Below are 23,187 nucleotides of genomic sequence, written 5' to 3'. Positions count from 1 at the left end.
AATGTTTTTTTATTTCTGTTTTTTTTATTTCTATGCAATTATGAGGGATGGAGGTGAAACCAGAAACTGCTGCTGCGTAAGTGACTCAACAGGCTGTTGCTAGGTAACCAAAGAATTAGTGAGTTGCTAGGTAACCAAAGAGTGAGAACATTATTTGATTCCACCAACCTTGCTTAGCTAGAGAGAGGTTGAGCCATAGACATAATAAAAGAATAAGCAAATCCACTTTCTTATCCAGTGAGCGGACATTGGTCAGAAAGAGAGTCGGAACCGGTGGCTTCCTAGGCATCAGCTGGGTCAACAGGCCCGCCCGTTTCCCCTTTTTCTGTTTTCGGGCACAATGTTTCCTTTTGACCGTTGGTCCTCGCACCCTGCTGTGCCAGTCCATTGTCCTCAAGAGCCGCTGTCTCCCAAGCGCGGATTTCGGCCTTGGTGACATATTACCAGCTGAACTGTCTCCAATAGCCATCAGCTAAGCCGAGCTGCATTAAGCCATAAAGTCTGTTTTTATTCAAACTTCGGCAGTTTTCTAGTTGTTCTGCTGAGGTAGTGACATCAGTTTGTGACATCACGCAAAATGATGTCACAAAGAGTGATGCACACTTTGAGCTAGAATGCATCACAAAGCTGCACTCTTGAATTCTACGGTCATAACCACTACAGAAGAGAGAGCGAGAGAGCGAGAGAGCGAGAGAGCGAGAGAGCCAGAGCACGTAGAAGGATTGTTCTTTTAACAAGAAATTGACAACGAAAGCTTTTAAAAAGGCAAATCCTAACAAACAAATAAAGAAAACCATTGAGCAACTTTTGGACTTTTGGAGCAACTTTTGACAAAAAAGATCAACAATGAATCAGAGCAGCAAAGCGTCGTCTTCCGATTCCGACCAGCAGACCTTAGTTAGAGAGACTCAAAAGCTCCAAGGCATCTTGAAAGAGGTCAACTTGATGTCTATTGAGAGACATTCTCTGATTAAAACAAACGAGGAGCTAAAGATCCGAGCTATAAAGACAGAACAAGCTACACATGAAAAAGACAAGCAGCTTCGGGAGAAGGATGAGGAGTTAAAAAAACTGTTCGACCTAATCAAAACTTTAAAGGAAGATATCAACACACTGGAGCACAAAACCACAGACTTGGATCTGAAAAACACTGCGCTGGAGAAGGAAAAGACGACCTTAGAAAAGGAGAAAAATACCCTGAAGCAGGAAAAGACCGTCCTGGAGAAGAAAATGACAGCTCTGGAGCAGAAAAACACTGCCTTGGAGATGGAAAAGACTGCTCTGGAGCCGAATACCACTGCCTTGGAGCAAAAGATTGCTGCCTTGCATCTGAAAAACACTGCCCTGGAGAGGGAAAAGAATAACCTGAAGCAGGAAAACACCACCCTGGTGACAGAAAAGACTGCTCTGGAGCAAACAATCACCACCCTGGTGACAGAAAAGACTGCTCTGGAGCAAAAAATCACCACCCTGGAGGAGGACAACACCACCCTGAGGCAGAAAAACACTGCCATGGCAACGGAAAAATTTACCCTGAAGCAGGAAAACTGCACTTTGAAACAGATAAACTCCATCTTGGAGGAGGAAAGCAACTTCTTCGAGAAGGAAAAAATCTCCCATGAACAGAAAAGCTCCTTCTTGGAGAAGGTAAACACTGCCCTGAAGCAGAAAACCACCGCTCTGGAGCAGAAAAGCATCGCGTTGGAGAATATAATCATCGCCTTGGAGCAGGAACACGCTGCCCTGGAGCAGAAAAGCGCTGCCTTGGAGAATATGACCATTGACCTGGAGCTCGAAGTGGAACAGTTGAACCACAGCCTGAGGAACAGAATGGAACAGCTGAGCCAGCAGGGATCTGAAGAAGAAATCCACGAAGACATTCAGGTTCAGTCAGATTCAGACCAGCCACAGGAGCAGCCGTCTATATTGAGTCGTGTGATCGGAGGCTTCTCCAATAAACTCCTGAAAATGTGTATTGACACTATCAGGTATTGGTTTGAAAGATTGAACTTCTAAATTAAGAAGAGTCATGAGGGCTTCAAGCTTCCTGCTTGATTATTGGTGTCAGAAAAGTTAGAGGACAACAGGATTGCGGTGTCAGGGACACATGGGGGCTGATGGCGGAAGAGCTTAATGCTTGAAAGATGTTGGCAGGAGAGTTTGAGGCCCACAGGACTGCAGTGCCATGGGAACTTGAGGCCATCAAACTCAGGTCTCCTTCGTCACCAGACGATTCCTTTGTCGCCAGGGTCATAGAGTTATATTATAAACTCTAGTTTTGTTTTTATTTTAGTTAGGCGTCGGATGAAGAGCTTGGGGCCAGGGCTTCGTAGCGAGTCCTGTCAGACTCCCGGCCTCCCTCCAGGGCTTTGTAGCAAGTCCCGTTGGTCTCCCGGCTGACCTCCAGGGCTTCATAGTGAGCCTTGTTGGTCTCTGGGCTGACCTCCAGGCATTAGTAGTGAGTCCCGTTGGTCTCTGGGCTGACCTCCAGGGCTTCGTAACGAGTCCTGTCGGTCTCGCAGCCTGCCTCCAGGACTTCGTGGCGAGCCCTGTTGGTCTCCCGGCTGACCTCCAGGGCTTCATAGTGAGTCTTGCTGGTCTCTGGGCTGACCTCCAGGGCTTTGTAGCGAGTCCCGTTGGTCTCCGGGCTGACCTCCAGGGCTTCGTAGCGAGTCCTGTCGGTCTTAAGGCCTGCCACCAGGGCTTCGTAGCGGGTTCCGTTGGTCTCCAGGCTGACCTCCAGGGCTTCATGGCGAGTCCTGTTGGTCTCCCGGCCTGCTTCCAGGGCTTCGTGGCGAGTTCTGTTGGTCTCCCGGCCTGCTTCCAGGGCTTCGTGGCGAGTCCTGTTGGTCTCCCGGCCTGCTTCCAGGGCTTCGTGGCGATGTTGGTCTCCCGGCCTGCTTCCAGGGCTTCGTGGCGAGTCCTGTTGGTCTCCCGGCCTGCTTCCAGGGCTTCGTGGCGATGTTGGTCTCCCGGCCTGCTTCCAGGGCTTCGTGGCGAGTTCTGTTGGTCTCCAGGCTGACCTCCAGGGCTTCATAGTGAGTCTTGTTGGTCTCTGGGCTGACCTCCAGGGCTTTGTAGCGAGTCCCGTTGGTCTCCGGGCTGACCTCCAGGGCTTCGTAGCGGGTCCTGTCGGTCTTAAGGCCTGCCACCAGGGCTTCATAGTGAGTCCTGTCGGTCTTACGGCCTGCCTAAAGGACTTCGTGGCGAGTCTTGTTGGTCTCCCGGCCTGCTTCCAGGGCTTCGTGGCGATGTTGGTCTCCCGGCCTGCTTCCAGGGCTTCGTGGCGATGTTGGTCTCCCGGCCTGCTTCCAGGGCTTCGTGGCGAGTCCCGTTGGTCTCCAGGCTGACCTCCAGGGCTTCATAGTGAGTCTTGTTGGTCTCTGGGCTGACCTCCAGGGCTTCGTAGCGAGTCCTGTCGGTCTTACGGCCTGCCACCAGGGCTTTATAGTGAGTCCAGTTGGTCTCTGGGCTGACCTCCAGGGCTTCATGGCGAGTCCTGTCGGTCTCGCGGCCTGCGTCCAGGGCTTAGTAGCGAGTGCTATTGTTGTCCAGGCTGACCTCCAGGGCTTCGTCGTGAGTCCCATCGGAACTCCAGGTTCCTGCTCTGCCGCCGGCATCCTCCTAGGTTTCTGCTCCTCCGCCAGCATCTTCCAAGACTGCTGTTCCGCCAGCGTCCTTCTCAGATTCTTTTGTGGTTCCTTTGTTGTTTCCATTTAATTCTGCCTTATTTTTCACATCTGTTCTTCATTGGTGAGTCTAATTATGTTTATTTCGAGTTTCTTGTTATTTTTGTTTGTTCTATTTAGGTTGATTTAGTCTACTTACTCCTTTGTGTTTGTATTTTGGTTATTTCCCCTCGTGATCCTCCAGCAGTTGGAAAACAAGGGAATCTAAAATTATTGATTGTATATTGTAATTGTAAAGACATTTTTCTAAAAAAATGTTTTTAATTTTTGGTTTCTTTCCTAGATCCAGTGTGACATGTGCCTGAGGTGGTTCCATCAGGCATGTGTCGGAAGCCCACCAATTGAAAAAACTTATCAGTGCTTTGTGTGTTTGTCTTAGGTACCAGAGTTTGCTGTGGTGTGCTAGTTTATGTATGTTGTATTATGTTAATAAATTACATTTTGAAAACTATGTTTGATATTTATCCTTACAGGACTTTAATATAAGGTAACTATGGAAAGATAGTTTAAATCCCGAGGCCCCTTACCTTTGTGCAATGACGAGCAAATGTTTCCAAAGCACAGTTAAACACTTCCTGGTAAATTCATTTATTCCCATGTTATAGAGTGGGAACGGATTATATCAGGTGGCTAAAATATTTGGTTTCCCTCCTTTAACTTTGGCAAATAATTTCAGGCAGCTGAAATATCCAATCTCTCCTCTCCTCCCCCCATAACTTTGGGAAATAAAGAGCAACTGTTTCCAAATTCTCAAAAAATTTTATGTGTGATAGCATGTAGTGTACTAGAAATTTCCTTAATCCTGTAATCTGTCATATTTTACATTAAAATGGGATTTACCAGAAAGTCTACACTCTCATCTTTTCAGGCAGTCTTAATTTTTGTGCCCTGTTAGCAGCCAGCTTCCATCTTCAGCAATGAAAAATTAGAAATAAAACACTACGTGTTAGAAAACTGTGTTTGGTGACTTACTTTTATTTGTCAGGCTTAAGTGACAAAAGTTGGAAAAAGACCGATTCTCTTGGCGTTTAAAATAACACAAAACAGCGCAAGAAGACCTCGTTTATTTATTTATTTTATCATTTTGTTATTGCTTCTTTTTTTAAAACAACAGCTGCCGATTAAACTGAATGTTACAACCTTGACATGATTATATGAGAAATCGATCAAAAGAGCCGTGACAATGGTCAGATCGGCCAGATTCGCCTCTCTGGCTGCAATGCGCGCTCCCGACAGGGGGGGACAGATTTTCACAGGGGAGCAGAATTTCGCACAAGACCGGGCTCTCAGTCGGCTGTTTGGGATTCCCCTCCGTTCTTACGTCACTGCGCTGTCTGATTGGCTGCCTGTCACATTTAACAGGCTGCCTTCTCGCTCACTGTCAGGGAAAACCCCACAGGCTGTGATAGTCTGGGGTGTGGGGGTGGAGGGGTGGGGTCTGGCGGGTATGGGGGTGGGGGGTGCAGTAAAATTGCTTACACCTCCCTCCACCCCCCCAAGCCTTGACCTGTCCGTGGTGGTAATAAACCACTGATGTAAAGCACTTTGAACTGCCTTGTTGCTGAAATGTGCTACATACAAATCAACTTGGAGGTCAAAATAGAACCAAGAACAACATCTTTGCAAGTCTCACATTAGGTAGAGACTAGACAAAAACTTGTACGGCCAGAAAACTACTGACCAAAGAAGGAAACCACGAGGATTCATCCTTCGTTTGCCAAGAGACATCGTGAGGATCCAAAAGACTTATCCGTCACCCGACAGCCAAGTCAAAGCCATTACATCACTATAAGTCTTTTATTTTGCTAATTTTATTCTGTATTTTTGTGAGAGATGTGCATGGAGACAATTTAACCACACGAATTACCATTGTGTCCCTGCAAATAGATGCTCTCGTATCCCCGACCACTGAAACAGCTTCACTGAATTGAAACAGCTTCAATTCAGTGAAGCTGTTTCGAAACCACCAGCGCTGCTTGTGAACGCTTCACAATCCCGATCGGCTAATCTCTCATCGGCGCCAACAGCTGGGAAACGGGAGCTAAACACAGCTTTCGGAGCGAGATTTATGATCGCCACCTGGTGATTTTGAAAGACCAACAGGACTCGAGAACACAGTCAGAAATAAAGTTTATGGATTTGGCGGAACATCCTCAGCTATAAGCGGCACGTTGACCTATTTAAGTGTATTGAGATATTTGCAGTAGAAGCCAAACCAAAACTACTTGGTAAGATTTTGTGTTTTTGCAGTTCTTCTGCTTATTTCCAGTTTACTGGCTCAGAAAAACTAGTTTTAAGTTACTTAAATAATCTTTAAGTCAAATTAATTTTCTTTAATTCAATAAGACCAACACAGTTAACACTAAAAGTAGTGTTCAAGGTCAGCTTTTCTGAAAACAATGCAAAGTACAGTATGCACTCCTCTGCTTTCACTCGAAGGATCTTGGGTCCAATGGAAGATCTGCTCACAAAAGCTAGGAAGAAAAGTTTCAGAAATGAGACATTTTTCCAGGAGCACATTCATGAGGTCAGACACTGATGTTGGACAATCTTTCATCCCAGAGGAGTTCCACTGGATTGAAGTCAGGACTCTGTATAAGTTATTCCTCTGTAAACTTTCTCATTTATATTTTTATGGACTTTTTGAGTGCAGTTTGTCAGTCATGGAGCTCCGTACGCTTTGTGGCTAAGCTAATCTGAAGGCGACCTTCATGTACCATAATCCTTAGCTTTTTCAGACTCAGCTCTATGATTTTATTTTAATTAGGTGACTGAGGTCCTGTTATTTTTAGATACCTCTCATTATCCTTCTCGTAAAATTATGGCCATCATGCTTAGTCGCTGAATTTTTATGGCTTAAGTAAAAAAAACTGAAACATTCAGCATTACTTTTTACTACGGATACTTTAGGGTCACAAATTTTCAACTGGGCTAAATTTCTATCAAAGCACTTTGCAGCAAAAGTCAAAGAAATCCATTTATAGTGTTGTTCCAGTGTGGGAGCAGAACTTTATAACCTTGACACAAACAATAAGCTTCCGTCTGGCTTTTTAAAGTACTTTCAGCTCCAACTGCTGCAGTCTGACAGACCTGCAATAAAATGTACTTTTATTACACGTTTTATAGAAAATGTCCACGATTTTATAGGCAGCTGAGTCTAAAAGTGCAGCCATTTGCTCGGGTTGATGGAGAATCATGGCAAATTCTCTTTAGTAGCGTCGGTGAGCTGATACTTAAGGAGGGAAGAAAGAGCGGAAAGAAATGATTTTATGAAATTAAAGAACTCAACAGGAAACTATATTGTTTTCTTTTCCCGTTTTTCACATCACAAACACAAACTTTTGTGTATTTTATGCAATAAATCAACTCAAAGTTGCAATGTGTTTCTGTTTTCAGACGATGTATTGAAAAATGTTTTTTTTTGGGGGGGAACTTTTCAGATCTTATTTTCCTTCCACCTCACAAACACCTTTTTGGGTTTTGAAAACAAAAAAATTTAATTATGAGAATAAAGTCAAAATTATACTGGAATAAAGTTTAAATAATATCAGAATAAAGTCAATATTACAAGAACAAAATCATAATATTATGTTATTCTCTAAATAATGACATTTTTCTAATTGTCTTGACTATTCATATGACTTTATTTTCATAATATTACAACTTTTGTGTTATTTCAACTTTATTCTCATATTTTGACTAATCATACGACTTTATTCTTGTAACAAATATTTTGTAATACTATGACTTTTTCTCGTATTATTTCCACTTTATTCTTGTGCAACTTTATTCTCATAATGCTACGATCTTATTCTCAAGTAATTCTAATACAATAATACAAGTAATTCTTGTATTTATTTTCGTAATACTGCAACATTCTACTTTAGTCTCATTTTTTGACTTTATTCTTGCAATACTATGTTTTTTTTTCATTTTTTGACTGTTTATATGACTATTTTTGTAACATTAGCACTTTCATATTATTTCTACCTTATTCTCATATATATATGCGAATATACACTGCCTGGCCAAAAAAAAAGTCGCCACCTGGATTTAACTAAGCAAATAGGTACAAGCCTCCTATTGGATAAGTACTGCATAGGCGATTATCTTTCAGCTGGCAACAAGTTATTTAACCCCAGCTGATGCAATGAGTAACTCCTCATTTCTTACACAACCATGGCAAAAGACACATCCTGTGGTCGTGGAAAAGACGTTAGTCTGTTTAAGAAGGGTCAAATCATTGGCATGCATCAAGCAGAGAAAACATCTAAGGAGATTGCAGAAACTACTAGAATTGGGTTAAGAACTGTCCAACGCATCATTAAAAACTGGAAGGATGGTGGGGAACCATCGTCTTCCAGGAAGAAATGTGGTCGGAAAAAAATCCTGAATGATCGTGATCGGCGATTACTTAAACGTTTGGTCAAATCAAATCGAAGAAAAACAACAGCAGAACTCAGGAGTATGTTTAATTGTGAACGCAAAAGCATTTCCACACGCACAATGTGAAGGGAACTCAAGGGGTTGGGATTGAACAGCTGTGTAGCCGTAAGAAAACCTCTAATCAGTAAGGCTAACCAGAAAAAAAGGCTTCAGTTTGATAGGGAGCATAAAGATTGGACTCTGGAGGAATGGAAGAGGGTCATGTGGTCTGATGAGTCCAGATTTACCCTGTTCCAGAGTGATGGGCACATCAGGGTAAGAAGAGAGGCAGGTGAAGTGATGCACCCATCATGCCTAGTGCCTACTGTACAAGCCTGTGGGGGCAGTGCTATGATCTGGGGTTGCTGCAGTTGGTCAGGTCTAGGTTCAGCAACATTGTGTGCCCAAAGAATGAGGTCAGCTGACTACCTGAATATACTGAATGACCAGGTTATTCCATCAATGGATTTTGTCTTCCCAAATGGAACGGGCATATTCCAAGATGACAATGCCAGGATTCATGGGGCTCACATTGTGAAAGAGTGGTTCAGGGAGCATGAGACATCTTTTTCACACATGGATTGGCCACCACAGAGTCCAGACCTTAACCCCATTGAGAATCTTTGGGATGTGCTGGAGAAGGCTTTGCGCAGTGGTCAGACTCTCCCATCATCAATACAAGATCTTGGTGAAAGATTAATGCAACACTGGATGGAAATAAATCTTGTGACACTGCAGAAGCTTATTGAAACAATGCCACAGCGAATGGGGGCTGTAATCACAGCTAAAGGCGGTCCAACAAAATATTAGAGAGTGTGACCATTTTTTGGTGGCGACTTTTTTTTTGACCAGGCAGTGTATATGAGATACAGTATGTAATATATATTGTAAAACTTAATACTACCACTTTATCATTTTTGACTTATTCTTGCAATAATACGACTATTACTTTGACTATTCAATACAAGTTTATTCTCGTAATTTGAATTTATTCTTGTATTATTTCCACTTTATTCTTGTACAACTTTATTTTCATGATACTGCTTTATTTCTGTATGACGTTGTTTTAGTAATACTTTGACATTCTTATGATATTTTGAATTTATTCTCATCGTTTTAGAACATTCTTGTAATTTTATGTGTTTTATTCTCTTATCATTGTTGGAAAAGCACCTCCAACCCCCCAACCTAAACCCCCCAACCACACCTTTTAGGTTAAAACCTAAAAGGTGTGAATACTTTTGCAATGCATTGTGGGTGGAGAGGAGCAAGCAAAGAGGGAGAGGTCGCTGGAAAAGATTGGCCATCTGGACCTGTGAGCCGACAGCTTGACATGTTCCAAGAACAGCAAACATGGAGCAAACGATCCGAGCGCGGCTCCCTCCTGCGACCCGCAACACGGTACACGGGGAGCGTGATTAGAGGGGCCCGCCACGAGTGTCACCGTGAACAGGCCGGTCGAACAGAGATCAATGTTCTGCTCTCTAAATTAATGAGGCTAATGTGGATTTGACAGCCTCTTCATGGGAGAAAACCCGACGAGAGAGAGAGAGACTCACAGAGAACAGAGACGTGCGGATCTGTAACACACAAAAGGGTCAATGGAGGTTTTTAATTTGACCAATTACTATTGCTCACCAGTAAAGTCATCATTTTAATTATAAAACATACTGTTGAAAGTGAACAAAGAATACCGCAACAAATCCAAATGGGGAGAAGAGGAAGAAGAAGAAGAAGAAGTAGAGATTTACATTACAAAAGTATTCTTCTTCTTCTTCTTGTGTAGAAAGAGTACAGGTTAAAACAATCCACAACTCAGTGGGTTTCAAATACAATAAAAACCAAAAAAAAATAAAGAGCAACACAAGCCCACGCAGAACCGTGCACAGCAACATTATGCAGTCTGTTGAAGGGGGGCGAGCAGGGTGATTGTTTTTGAAGAAAGCATGATTTATTTTTTTTAAATTAATTCTGGTTTAAGAAAAGTTTTACAATGCAAAGCAGTGCTGAGAGTTTTCTTTCCGACAAGATCTTCCTGCCGCTGCAAGGTCGTTTATTCACAAAGACACACACGTTGCACACATGATGGAAAGAAAAAAGGAGAAAGAAAAGAAAGAAAAGCAGCAAAGCACTGCTGGACCTGAAGGGAGTTGAGGCCTTTTTTAATATTTAATCTGTAAAGAAAACAAATACCAGATTTGTCGTGAACTATAGGTGCATCTCATTTAAAGTTTATTTATTTCAGTAATGCCGCTTAAGACATATTTAAAGCTTTTATTTCTGTTAATTTTGATAAATAAGCCTTATGACTAATTTGTTTTCTTACATGAAATCTCCCTTTAAAAAAGAAGTTATTACAGAAATGTCATAACAAACATGGAGAAACTTCCCCATTGTCCCTTTACTTTCCTCTATAGACAGAAGATAAGCCACGATTTGTCATAAATGGCCGCTCAGAGTCATGTATCCAAGCATATTGGGGGAAAGTTTAGTGGAAGGAAAACATGCAGTGGGAAACAAATTGCACAAACAAAATGGATAACCAATTTCTTGGCAGGATTACAGTTATTTTTGTTCGTTTTCATAAATCTAACTTAGAAGTAAAAAAATAATTTATATTTTAAATTAAATTAAAATATTTAATTAAATATTATTTAAATATATATGTAGTTATATTTTAAGAAATAAATTATATATGAGCGAATAAACTAATTAATATTTTGTTCTTAAATGCTTTTGGAACTTTTTCCACTACAGTTTTTCCTTTCACTAAACTTTAATTTGCTTGTATTCAAGGAGGACGCTGGATAACTGTCAAGTCACTAGTCTGATTCCATAGCATTTCTGTTTTAAATATATATTTCTCAAAGTTCCTGTGTAATATTTGAACTTTCTGGGAAACTGTTTATGTTTCGTTTAAATTTGGTTTAAGCTGTAATCATCACAACTAACAGAAATAAACGACTTTCTGAAGCTCCAGTTTCACTGAAGTAAATTAACTTTTTGTTTGATACAGAAATGTTTTGAGATGCGCCTGTATGTTAAGGTGAGCCAAAAATAAAGAAGGATTCATTTGGCTCTTTGGTATCTGTTGCTCAAAACACACATTTTTGTTTCTTAAAAAACAAAATTAAAGAAAATAAAAACACAACATTAACAACAGCAGAACTTCTGGAAATCACAATTTGTCCTTGATTGGAGCATCTGTCCTCATTTCTGTTTTTTGTTGGGTTTTTTGTCTCCCTTATTAAAAGTTATCCTTGAAATTTCATTTTATTTGGAAAGAATTTAGAAAACTCTCCGAACAAAACAAAATACTTCAAAACAACCACAGCGGATTCCTCTTTTCGTACTTTCTGCGAGGAACCATCGCAGCTCATGATTAGTCTTTCTTTTTTTTTTTTTTAAAATGTACTGAAAGATTATATAATGATGCTTCACAGGAGTTGAAAACATGGAAACCCATTTTAAATTACACACCCCTGTGTTGTAGGAACAGCTTGTCCTTTCTGTACGACGCCATGTTGTCCTGAAGGAGACAATAAGCCATTAGGGTCCCTGCAGTGGGCGGCCATCTTTATTGTATCCATCCCTTGGCTCTCATTAGTCCGCACAACAGGAATCCTCAACCATCGGTGCGTGTGTTTGTGAGGTGAGCATCATGAGAAATGCCAACGACCAAATGATAATAATAATAAAAAAAAGATGTTATAAAATCTTAAGAAAAAAGAGAGAAGCCACCACATTATCTCCTCTTTTTCTACTGGATCGATTGAATCCGTTTGCATGGAGGACGATTGAAGCGTCTCCACCGATCTGAGCGATGAGAGAGGAATCCTGGCGGGCTCGCGGGACGGGCTTTGATTTGTTGCATCATCTCAAACAGTCCTTTCTCTGAGAGTTAATGGATTGTAGGCACATCTCCCAGCCAGGCACCAGGTAGGGGGCGTGGACACGTGTACTCGTTCTGCAGAGAACAGGAAGGAAAGAAAGAAAAACAGAACGCCGTTAAGGCCGCGCAGCTGGTGGTTACGATGTGAAATTAATTGCAGTTCCAGGTGATGGGATAACAGCACAGTGGGCCTGTGACGGCGCCAGCAATGCAAATAAGGATAAGCAATTAAGTGGTTGATAAACTCCCATGTGGGCCAACATGATGTAAGAGGAAGCTGTAGATTAAATTTCAATTACACGACGTCATATCTGTTTAGAACAGCTGGGGTTTGATAAGCCACTGTTTCACTGTAACCCAGCATCTCCAACAGCATCGCCTGCGGGATTTACTGGTCAGACCAGCACAAAACACAACGTAATAATCAAGAAGTTGGACATTTATTCATGACTTGACAAGTTTCCAAAGTGAAAAGTGGAAAAATTGTTGCTTATTCTTTATCACTTCCTCAAACTTCCAACTGTAGTTTGGTGAAACTTTTGGCGCTACTGAGTCAAAAGCCATGTTTCCACCCAATCATCACGCAAATTTTGAGACACATGTTTAGAAATATTGCAGAAAAAAACATCAACAAATTTAAATAAGAAAATGCAAACTAAGGCAAACGCTGGTTCGGAGCGAATGCAATGCAGAGCGTAACTTTGTCAGGTGTTGCTTCTACGCATTGCTGTAGCAAACACGATGTAGAGGTTGCAAACTAGAATGGGCCTCTCTTTGTTTGGTAATGAACTCTTTTTCCAGAAAGCCAAAAACCACCTCATGAGCATAAAAACGTTTCTGCAAAATTGAGGACGTTCTTTCAAATTGTGTTGTTTCCATCAACAATTTCTAATGGAATACTTCAAAATTCACATAAAACCATCAACACGGCTACATTAACCTTAGCAACTGACCACAAATACGCTACGACAGTGGCGTCAAACTCAATTTCATTTTGGGCCACATCGAAAATCTGAATGTTCTTAAAGGGCCGGTTGTGCCAGAATGTATTAATAAAACCCATGAAACTGTTAAAATATCATTAAATAGTTTTTTCAGCATTCAATAAGTGGTTTTTTCAATCAAAATCATAGATTTTGTGGTGCTAATTTAGGAATATTTATAAGGGATTTTTTACAATATTTGTGCTCATGTTTGATGTTAAATGTGACTTTTTATTAATCGCTGTGTCACAGACATGACACCAAGTAGGGTAAGGGTTAGATCAAAGGGTTAGATCAAATTTGAGAAAGATTGGCCGTAAAAATCTGAAAAAATGTGGGGATCTGTTGATTTTGTGTGAATTTTGAGGATTTGTAGAACTTTGCTGACTTTAAGATGCACTAAATAATTTAGACGTATGATATGTCTGTGATAAAATGTCAATTTCCCTACAAAATCTAATAATTATTGGACATTCTTTTCTGATATATTGTTTGAACAGATGAATGAATGATTGTACCATCTCTTAGCCAATTTCTCTAGTTTATTTTTTTTCAACATACTTATGTTTTTTTTTTAGGTTAAAGTGGTGTGAATATGTATTTGTGTCACTTTCCTTCCTCTTCTCAAATATGTGCCGTCCATTTTCTGTGTGTCTGTCACAAAAACCTCATCAAATCCATTAAAACTACAACGTGAAAATGTGTGAAAAGTGCAAAAGGCATAAAAAGTCAAAGTGTCACTGAGAAAGAGAAAGTATTTTCTGTTTTTACTGACAAAGCATTAAAAGTAAGAGCATCCATCAACGTTCCCTCACTCACTCTTAACAATCCCACATTCATGCTCCCTGCTCTGACCTCTTTTCTCTAATTTTTAATAATGTTGCTCTTCTCTACTCTCTCAATTAATTTTTCACCCATAACAGTTTTATAACGAGACACGTATTGTCACCGCGCCAGACCTATTCAATGTTTTGGAAAAAATAGACTGCAGGCAGCTAAACGCAATAGATATAATGAAATACTTTGGGGATAATAATTATTTGATCCGCTACAATTTGGGGAGAGTTTGGGTTTTGTGTCCGTGTGGTAAATAAATCAGTCAGCTGCAGATAATCCTGAGCTCAACTCATTGCCTACACAAAGCACGCCTGTCTGAAAAATCCATTTTCTCCCATTCCAGCCGATCCTCCACCGAAAAGGAGGACCAAAGGTCAAAATGTGACCTCAGAATATGTCAGGAACAAAACAGTAGACCGGCGCCGGGGGCAATGGGCAAAAAGACGATCAGCAAGTAGCAGCAATTGAGCTCTCAAGGCAATGTCAGATCGAATCTTCACACTGCCAGGCAGCAGGGCAGCGGCAGTTCAAAAAGAATAACCAGATCTGAATGGTTTAAATACTGCAGAGTGCCATGAGAAAGTCTTCCTTGAGATGGGCTATACAAAACATCTTTTGTACTAAATCATTCTTAGATAATGGGATTTTAATCTAATCTGTTCTGCCTATTTTGATCTGTTTTAGGGCGTCTTGTCATTTTAAATCTAAATAAGCTGCTGGTGACGCCCCCCTCCCACAAACTCAACGTTTACACTCGCACGTGAAAATGGCTGCAAACCGATGCACAATTATGCAACTGTGCATCTTTGAAAAGCAGAAGTGGAGCCTCCTGCACAAAAAATGAGAAAACACTTGTCTTTTCCAGCAGCCATTGTACAGCGAATGTCAATTTGGGTTTTGTTTTTTTCTTTCCTGGAGTTACTTGGTGAGGGGCAGTGCCTGCTGAGATGTGATGCTACATTTAGGAAGTTTTTGAAACGGGTCATTTTTCCAGACACCAAAAATCATAAACTCAACGCCAAAAACTAGTTGGGTGGGGTTTTCTTTAAGCACTTTGGCTGTTTGTAGAAGCAATGGAAAACCAAATGGAAGTACAAAAACGTGCAAAATGTAAACTTCGCATAATACGTCACCTTTAAGTGTATCAAATTTTTAAATGCATTTTATTATAAAACAAAGATAATAAAGTAAAAACAAAATACACTTGCCTCTCTTGTGAAATCATGATTAATGTTCTTTTTTTTCCCTTGATAAGATCAACTTTATGTCACTAGACAAACCCACGCTCAACTTTTACCTATAAAACAGTCGAGACGAACGTGAAACTTCATGTTTCTCATTACATCTGACATAAAAACAAGCAGCTTTTTAGGAAAAGGACGGCTGCAATGTGTTTATGTTTATGGGTTTTTTTGCAAACTCAAACAAAACAATGGCATCTGCATTGAGCTGGAAAACATATAAACTCTTCACCTTCGTGAAAAGCTGTGCTTATGTGGAGACAACAGAAAAATAAAAAGTTGTAGCGCTTGATGAAATGAGCCTGTAGATGTTAAATGAAAGTGACCTGGAGATCTGAAGAGTTGGCAAATGACAGAAGTGCCAACAATACATACTGTGCACAAAAGATTTAACAATTAAAAAACAAAGGAACTTTCCAAGTAAATCAATGAGTAGACAGAGCAGGTAATTTATGTACAGCATCATCTCCAGCAGCGTACAAAGGATTGATTTCAGGAACTAATTTTCCAACAGAACATAATAAATTCAGGAGAAAGAGTCAATTATGCATCTTGACGGGTGAGCAACCCCAACACATCTAAATGTCAAGGATTTCCCCACAGGACAAGTCACGCTTGTTAAAATGTTGTTGCAAATTAGTGCAACATTTTGACATTTTCCCCTCATTCAAGAGCTTGCAAGCCTCGAACTGTTCTGCACTCCAAAACAGACAGAGCGGCACTCGGCTCGCTTTCCGAGTGTTTTTAACCGTACTGTGACATGGCAACAAGTCCTTATTGATTTAGCAACACAAACGCTCAACTTAAGCAGTCTCAAAAGCTTCTCAAATATGCTCCAAACTGTCCCTGTCTCAGCTTTTTGCTGCTGAAGCTGAGATCGTTGTCAGTGTTGAAGCACATCTCTTCGGCGAACGGCTCAGGCGAACGCGCCCTGAGCAGAACTTTGATTTAGGCGTTATCAAATGGGCTGAGGAGTCTTCAATCAGCCCTTTATCTCCCTCTCAGGTAGAAGTGAGCGAGGAAAACTCTGCAGCACAAATTGTCATGCAGAAGACAATTTGTGTGAGAGCAAATCACAGCAAATGCAGATGCACACAAAAACAGACACAAAAGTTAAATCTGTAAAGGCAGATATCATAAAAAAAGAAATCTTCCCGTCAGGTAATGAAAAATTTGTTATTTTAATTTTCTGGAGATGATTTATTAAAGTATTTTATCAGTTAGTTCTACATCTGATTGCTGAAACGTTCATTTCTTTTTTGTCTTGCGAGTCCTTGTGTCGGTGGTGCAAAAAAATATCATTTTTTAAAATACTTTCCATAAAATAAACAATTGTGTGCATTCATATTCAAAACATTTTGCTTTGATACCTCTAAATAATCCAGTCAGCCAGTATATTGTCCTTAAAAGTCACCTAATTATTCAAAACCTGAATGGTGCTGAAAGCAACGGCTCACTTTCGCTACAATACGAGCTCCCACTCTTTCTGGGTTTGTTTTTAACAGCTTCGAACTTCTAAAGAATACAGATCTTTAAAAAATAGCTTGAGGTCAGTCAGGAAGAATAGAAAATGTCTATGAAAAGCAATTTTCTGCTCTTGCAACAGACTCTCAATTGAATTAGCGACTTCGATTGGGCCGTTCTAACACGAGGCTCTAATTTGATTTAAGCCATTCCTTTGTGGCTCTGGCTGTATGTTTGGGATCTTTGTCCCGCTGGAAGGTGAACCTCCACCACTGTTTAAAGTCTTCTCCAGCTTCTAACAGGTTTTTTTTCCATCTTTCACTTAATTGAGGAGGCAGCAACCTCCAGCCGCTTGGGCCGGCTCCTACGGGGGCATCTCAAGGTCTCTGGTCTCCTCCCAGTGCGAAGTGTCCAAAAGCCAATCTAGAACCCAGAAACTCACTTTGGTCTCTTGAATCCATGATCTTGTTCTTTCAGTCTCTACCCAGAGCTTTGGGGTCGTAGATGAGGACAATAGATTTCTTCACTATGACAGACCGGTACATTCCTCGCATCGCTGCAGCACTCCTCATATTCTCCCTCTCTGTTTTCCCCTTATTTCTGAACATTACAACAAGGTTCTTAAAGGCTCCTACATACTTCATCTGAACAGTCGACATGCAGTCACATGGTTTCGGGACGTGCAAGAGTTATTAATCATTCGCCTGTCTTATTGATATGGTAGTTATTTAGTGAAGAATTGTACAAATGTACACAGTTCCTCACTGCGTTAGATACTCGTTCCTCAGAAGTATCCATGTCTCCTGCTGATACATAAACCAGATAGTGGGAGGCGACTAGTTTAAGAGAAATACTGACATTGCTTTCATATTTTGGCATTACAATGTCACCAGGTGACTCTGAACACATCCAATCACTGAACAGAGGCTTGGAATAGATAAATGAGTGGATGTGCTATAAACTTCTTCAACTGAACAGAAACAAAACTGAAGTTATCATCTTTGGACCTAAAGAGAAACGATCTAGAGTCAACAAGCAGCTTCAGTTATTACAACTGAAAACCAGCGATCAGCCCGAAACCTGGGATTAGTGATGGACTCTGACCTGAACCTCCAGAGCCACATAAAGACAGTTACAAAGTCGGCCTTCTATCACCTGAAGAACATTTCCAGGATTAGATTAATGTTTCAGCAAGATCTGGAAAAACTCATCCATGTGTTCACCTTTAAACGCATCGATTAATGCAACAGTGTCTTTACAAGCCTGTCTAAAAAAAATAAAAAATAAATCAGAGCCAGAACGCTGCTGCTCGCGTTCTGACTAAAACCAAGAAAACAGAGCACATCTCACCAGTTCTAACATCCTTAAACTGTTTCGTTTCTGTTCTGCTCAGAGAATGGACTTTAAAATACTGTTAGTTTATAAATCACTGAACACATCAGCACCACAATACATTAAAGATCTGCTGCTGCTGTTGTATCAACCTTCTGGACCTCTCAGGTCTTCTGGTTCTGGCTCTGCTCTGTATCCCCAGAACCAGAACCAAACATGGAGACGCAGCATTAAACTTCTACGCACCACAAATCTGGAACAAACTTCCAGAAAACTACAAAACAGCTGAAACACTGACTTCCTTTAAATCTAGACTAAAAACCCAGCTGTTTAGAGTTACTTTTGAAACATCATAAATGAAACAATAATCAGCAATCTGATGTGTAACGATAGAACTTGACAAATATGCTATACAAATAAACTTAAAGTAAATAAATAAAACACAACAACAAACTTCTGACCAATCACACGACACAGCACAGAAATAGTTCGAACTCACCGGGGGCCGAGTTCGGAAGGTGGATGACTCTCTACTGACAAAATGACACAACAGTCATCACTAGTCAATAAAAGTTGATTTCAGCACTTTGGATGAAGTATGTGGAAACCTTTAAACTCCCCGATCTGAGGCAGGACCTTGTCTCCAAAACAGAGAAGGCAGTTCTTTTATAATTATACTCTACTTTGTGTTTATCTCTCAGACAAATTACCAATAAAATAAAAGTTAATGGCATACACTTTTGCGAGGCACTATATAAACTTCCGAAAAGTAACTACTTTTTCACATTTTTGGGGTGAATAAAGAGCATTTTATTGTACATCTCTGCTTGCAGTTCTTTAAACACTAAACAGACAGTTGTTCAGTTGCTTGCAAAAACGCTTTAATGATGTTATAAGGTGTTTTACAAGAAGCGGTGAGTGGTTTAGGTCACAATGAGGTTTACAAGACTACAACAAAAACAAAGGCGTAATGAATATACAAGAAAAACCTTGAAAATGCAACATTGGAGACGCTGGAGCTGAATAATCACTAGGCTTGAGTTCTGTGGGCAGAGAGGCTTCGTGGAACGGCAGCTCTAAAAACCCGGTGTCGCAAACTGTGACCTGGGAATAGTTAGCAGAGCATTGTGTGGAGATGGTAGTGGTCAGGTTGGGTATGTTCCCGGTCAATAGGTCTGAAAGGCAGCCAGAGGCAAGACCATTACAGGCTGCGGATGTGTGCGAGGGTTCAGAATCACTGCCAAACAACAAGAAGCCTGCACAGGGAGGTGAGCACAGAGGTGACGGGTTCAGCGCTGGGTTCTGGTAATGAGCGTGGCTGCAACATTTTGTACCAGTTGGAGATGGCTGAGGGTGCCTTCTTCCTCCCTAAACATTGAGTATAATCTAGACAACAATAGGCAAACATATCCATACGTTTTGTAAGAAGGTAGATTTAGGAATCTACTTCTCCATGCAGATTTTACAAGCATCTTACGTGACAAAAAAAACACCTGAGATGCACTAATGGGGTTAAGATAAATCTATTCGTAATAATAATTAGTATGTAGAGTTACAGAGTGTCTATCTCCAGGGGTCAGAGGTCAAAATCTCATTACAGAGACAGTGCCCTGAGTTTAATGACGCTGGCTTTACTTGAAATAATACTGGAAAAAATGTGTCTAAATAGTTAAAAACGCTGTTAGGACCTGTTGCTATGCCAACCATGTAATGGTCATTTACAAGAATGGAAAAGTTTTAATTTGGCAACGTGCAATTAAATAACGCAATGTTTTTTCTTTAAGAAAGTGAAGTTGAAGAATGGTGAGATTGTTCACCTTCGTTATTCCATCAACTTTCTTTGGTGCATTGTTGCTTTTGGCAGTGAAACAGACACTCAGCATGATGCTGCCACCACCATGCTCCACACGTGGTACATTACACAGTTACTACACCCAAAGTAGATCTTATTTGTGACATCTAGTGCTAAATTTATGTAGTCTTTACACTTACAGAGCGTTGAAAGCTACAGTATCTAATAATAACAGTATCATTGTCTCAACACATAATGGTGTAAATTATATAAGCACGTCCAAAGTAGTTTTTTTCTTAGCAGGTTAAAGAATATTTCCCCAAAAGTTTGGGCTCATCATGACATTGTTATCGTTTTAGTGATCTTTGCCTTTAAACTCTCCCACAGATGTTCTTTTTGCTCATTTTCTCTTATTGTTGAATCATAAATACTCATCTTAACTAAGAGAAGTAAGGCCTGCAGTGCTTTAGATATTTTGTGACCTACTGAATGAATCATTCATGGAATAATTGTGGCAGGTTGACCACTCCTGGGTATATGTTGTCTTCTGAATCAACTAGGGTTTTGACCCCTTTTAAACTAATACATGTCAAAGGTTAATTCAAACCTTCCAGGAGTCAGTAATGTCCCACAACTTCCCAACATGTTCAAAATTGTAAAAGAGCTATAGCTAGCTTATAACTGCCTACAGTTATGAGCTGCTCCTATAACAATGTTCGTAATGAGGTAAGAAGAGCAGCACCTCTTCTCGCCTAAAGTGATTTCTTCACTCCGCGTGTCTGGCAGTAATCATAACTTGGATATAGCAAGTGAAGTTGAACCAAAAAGAGGTGATTGGTCAGTTAATTCATGATTCAACAAGGGAGGCAATTACGCATGAGTTTGGATAATGTTTTCCTTTCATAAAATACTAAGTCACGTGTAATCTTATTCAGATATTGTTTTAAATGCGGAAAAATAGAACAAATAATGTGTACTGCAGTTAAAGGCTTAATTCATTTGTTCATTTGTCTGAAATGACATCAGTTTAAAGCAATTCGCACATCAATAAGTCCATGTTTAGACCGAATGCATCTAAATAAATGCTACTGCTTAGTGTCGTCTTCCTGCTACATAGAAAAAAGTACAGAGCAATTACTATCTGCCACAGGTTATACGTCCCCCTCTCTACTCTGTTCCACCCCCTCTAACATCTTTAATGTGCTTTTAATTAGGTTAGTAATTAGCATGAGCCCAAAGTTGATGTAATTAATCTCCTCTTTGTCCAGACAGCTGGAACCAACACAAACACAATGCATGCCTGCCACTCTCACCGAGATCTCAAGCTTGTTCCTCCACTCAGAGACCCAATCACCCTGCTCCGATTCTCCGCCCCATCCGTGTGAAGTTGATGTTCCCCTTTCTTTTTCTTTCCCACAGACCAAAAGAAAACACGCAGACAACAAGAGCTGGACTGATTATGTCAATTCTTTGTGAAATTTTTGGCTAATGAGACAAGCAAGACCCATCTTTGATCTGATGATATTAGCGTAGCATGTTCTGTGGTTGTGCTGAAATGATTACAGCGTCAAGGTGTATGTCTGATCTGAGGCTCTTTTATCTTCATCTGTCGCTGGCACAGCTCTCATCTTCATAAATATCACAGACAAGGAATTACAAAAATGAAACGCTATCTGAGGAGGCTAATTTATGCTCACAGACGAGAGAAATAATTAAAAAATGAAAACTTTTTTTTCATGGAAACTAATTCCTGCTTAAGCTCTTGATCCCTGCAAAACAGACCGACTTACAATTCATTTTAAGCTCTAGTTCTTTCTCAGAACACACATTTAATCCTATTATGACTTCAAACAGGGATTTTTTTCTTGTTTCTCATTTTTTAAAAAAGCCAATAAATGTTAATTAGAGAAATTAGATTCTTTTGTTTTTAGATTGTAGAAACAAAAAAGTAAAATGTTGATCTCGTAGCTACAGCTAGGTCAAAGCCTGTTGAATAATCCCACATCATCCATTATCTTGATTGCCCTTTTAAATAAAGCCAGAGGCTTTAAGTGGTTACCACTGCAAACATCTGGAAGGTGATATGATAAAATGCAATGCACTGAATACTTTTCCTTATTTGGCACTTCCATTTCTTTTTCAAATGCATAAATAATAGTACCCAGATTAATATTTGCGCTGAGAGCATGAATACATGAATACATAATCTTGACAGCATGGGCACTATTTTGCCTCCAGCAACGCTTTATACTGTATGACTTCGATTTGAAATGCTAACTTTGCAATTAAAGCATTTAGAAATTTTGGGGTTATCAATAATAAAGTAATAAGATGTTACTGTATTGCTAAACCTTGTCTACAGGCACTTTATCAATCTATAGAGGCTTTTTTAACAGCCTTGGAAAAAAATTAAGAGACAACTGAACTGAATTGAAAACCTCATGGTTATTCCACCAAATATTGATATCTGGGTTAAAACATTAATATTGTTGTTTCTAAATGAATATGAACTTGTTTTCTTTGCATTATTTGAGGTCTGAAAGCGCTGCATCCTTTTGTTATTTTGGCCATTTCTCATTTTCTGCAAATAAATATTACATTTCTGTTTGGAAATTTCAGCCACGTCAGTAGTTCACAGAATAACAGAACAATGTTCATTGTACTCAAACATATAAATGTAAAATGTAAAATCAGATCATTTTATAAGATCTCTTTTTTTCCAGAGCTTCCTTCCATTAATCTGAGTGAAGTGAATTTACATTTCAGTTTCAGCTTGTTCCTCCCACAGTTAAATACTGAAGTATCAGACTTAGGATAGCCCGAGTTAATACATAAAGCGGATTTATGTGAAACAATATTCACCATCATCAATTAGCCATATTTTTCAATTAATCTAATCCAGTTTCCGTAGCAACGCCCAGCCCTTATTGCTGTCAGAAGTTTACAATCAAGAAATATTTTGACTGGAACCCGACTGACATGGAGTAGGCTCAAAAAGACATGAGAAAAAAATTATCAAGTGGAAAGAGTCACAAAGACTTTTCTGGCATTGGGAAAACATAACGAGAGCCGTAATCCAGAGAGGAAGAGTTCCACGACTGCTAATCAAAAACAAAACCAGAAACGTCTTCATGATTCCCAAGACTTTTATAAAAAGAAATATACTGTGGACAGATGAGAAAGAAGTAGAAATGTTTTGGAAGATGTTTGTCTTCCAAAACATGGTGGGTGTGGTGTAATAGTTTGCTTTGGTGGTTCAGGAACCTGGTTGACTCCAGTCCGTTTGTGTGGAAAGTCCAATCCGTTTGAGGAGCTGTGAATGCGAAATCTAACTCCGGTGAAGACCAAAAACGCAAAATCTGGTTTGCCTTTCAACCTCAATTCAGTTTAAATCAACTCTGGTTCGACTCAAACGCATATGTGAACGCCAAGCAGGAAGTGGACTACAACGCAGGGCATTCTGGGTAGATACAACCAAAACAAAGGCAGGAGTCTAGTCCTAGTGGGAGAAATGGTTTGTGGTATTTTGCCA

At 40.2% G+C, this 23,187-nt stretch overlaps 2 protein-coding genes across 4 annotated transcripts in view; one reads left to right on the top strand and one right to left on the bottom strand.

The window, feature by feature from the left end:
* The first annotated feature begins 388 nt into the window (after positions 1–388).
* LOC116724563 (microtubule-associated protein 1A-like) lies at positions 389–2,381 on the top strand. Its single transcript, XM_032570330.1, has one exon. The coding sequence runs from the start codon at positions 847–849 to the stop codon at positions 2,014–2,016; it is 1,170 nt and encodes a 389-aa protein (XP_032426221.1). The 5' UTR covers positions 389–846; the 3' UTR covers positions 2,017–2,381.
* Positions 2,382–9,693: 7,312 nt separating this feature from the next.
* lrrtm4l1 (leucine rich repeat transmembrane neuronal 4 like 1) overlaps positions 9,694–23,187 on the bottom strand; it is a 78,280-nt gene continuing 64,786 nt past the window's right edge. For 2 of the 3 annotated variants that reach the window (XM_032570261.1, XM_032570262.1), the window contains one exon: positions 9,694–12,081. In XM_032570261.1, coding sequence (XP_032426152.1) covers positions 11,993–12,081 — 89 coding nt within the window. In that variant the 3' untranslated portion in view covers positions 9,694–11,992. The remainder of the gene's footprint in view (positions 12,082–23,187) is intronic. The other variant, XR_004340157.1, reaches the window with a different exon arrangement.

Source organism: Xiphophorus hellerii, chromosome 8 (genome assembly GCF_003331165.1).
Source record: "Xiphophorus hellerii strain 12219 chromosome 8, Xiphophorus_hellerii-4.1, whole genome shotgun sequence".
In the NCBI taxonomy this organism is placed as follows: domain Eukaryota; kingdom Metazoa; phylum Chordata; class Actinopteri; order Cyprinodontiformes; family Poeciliidae; genus Xiphophorus; species Xiphophorus hellerii.
The sequence above is the reverse complement of the archived record's forward strand: the minus strand, read 5'-3'. Positions and strand labels throughout refer to the sequence as shown.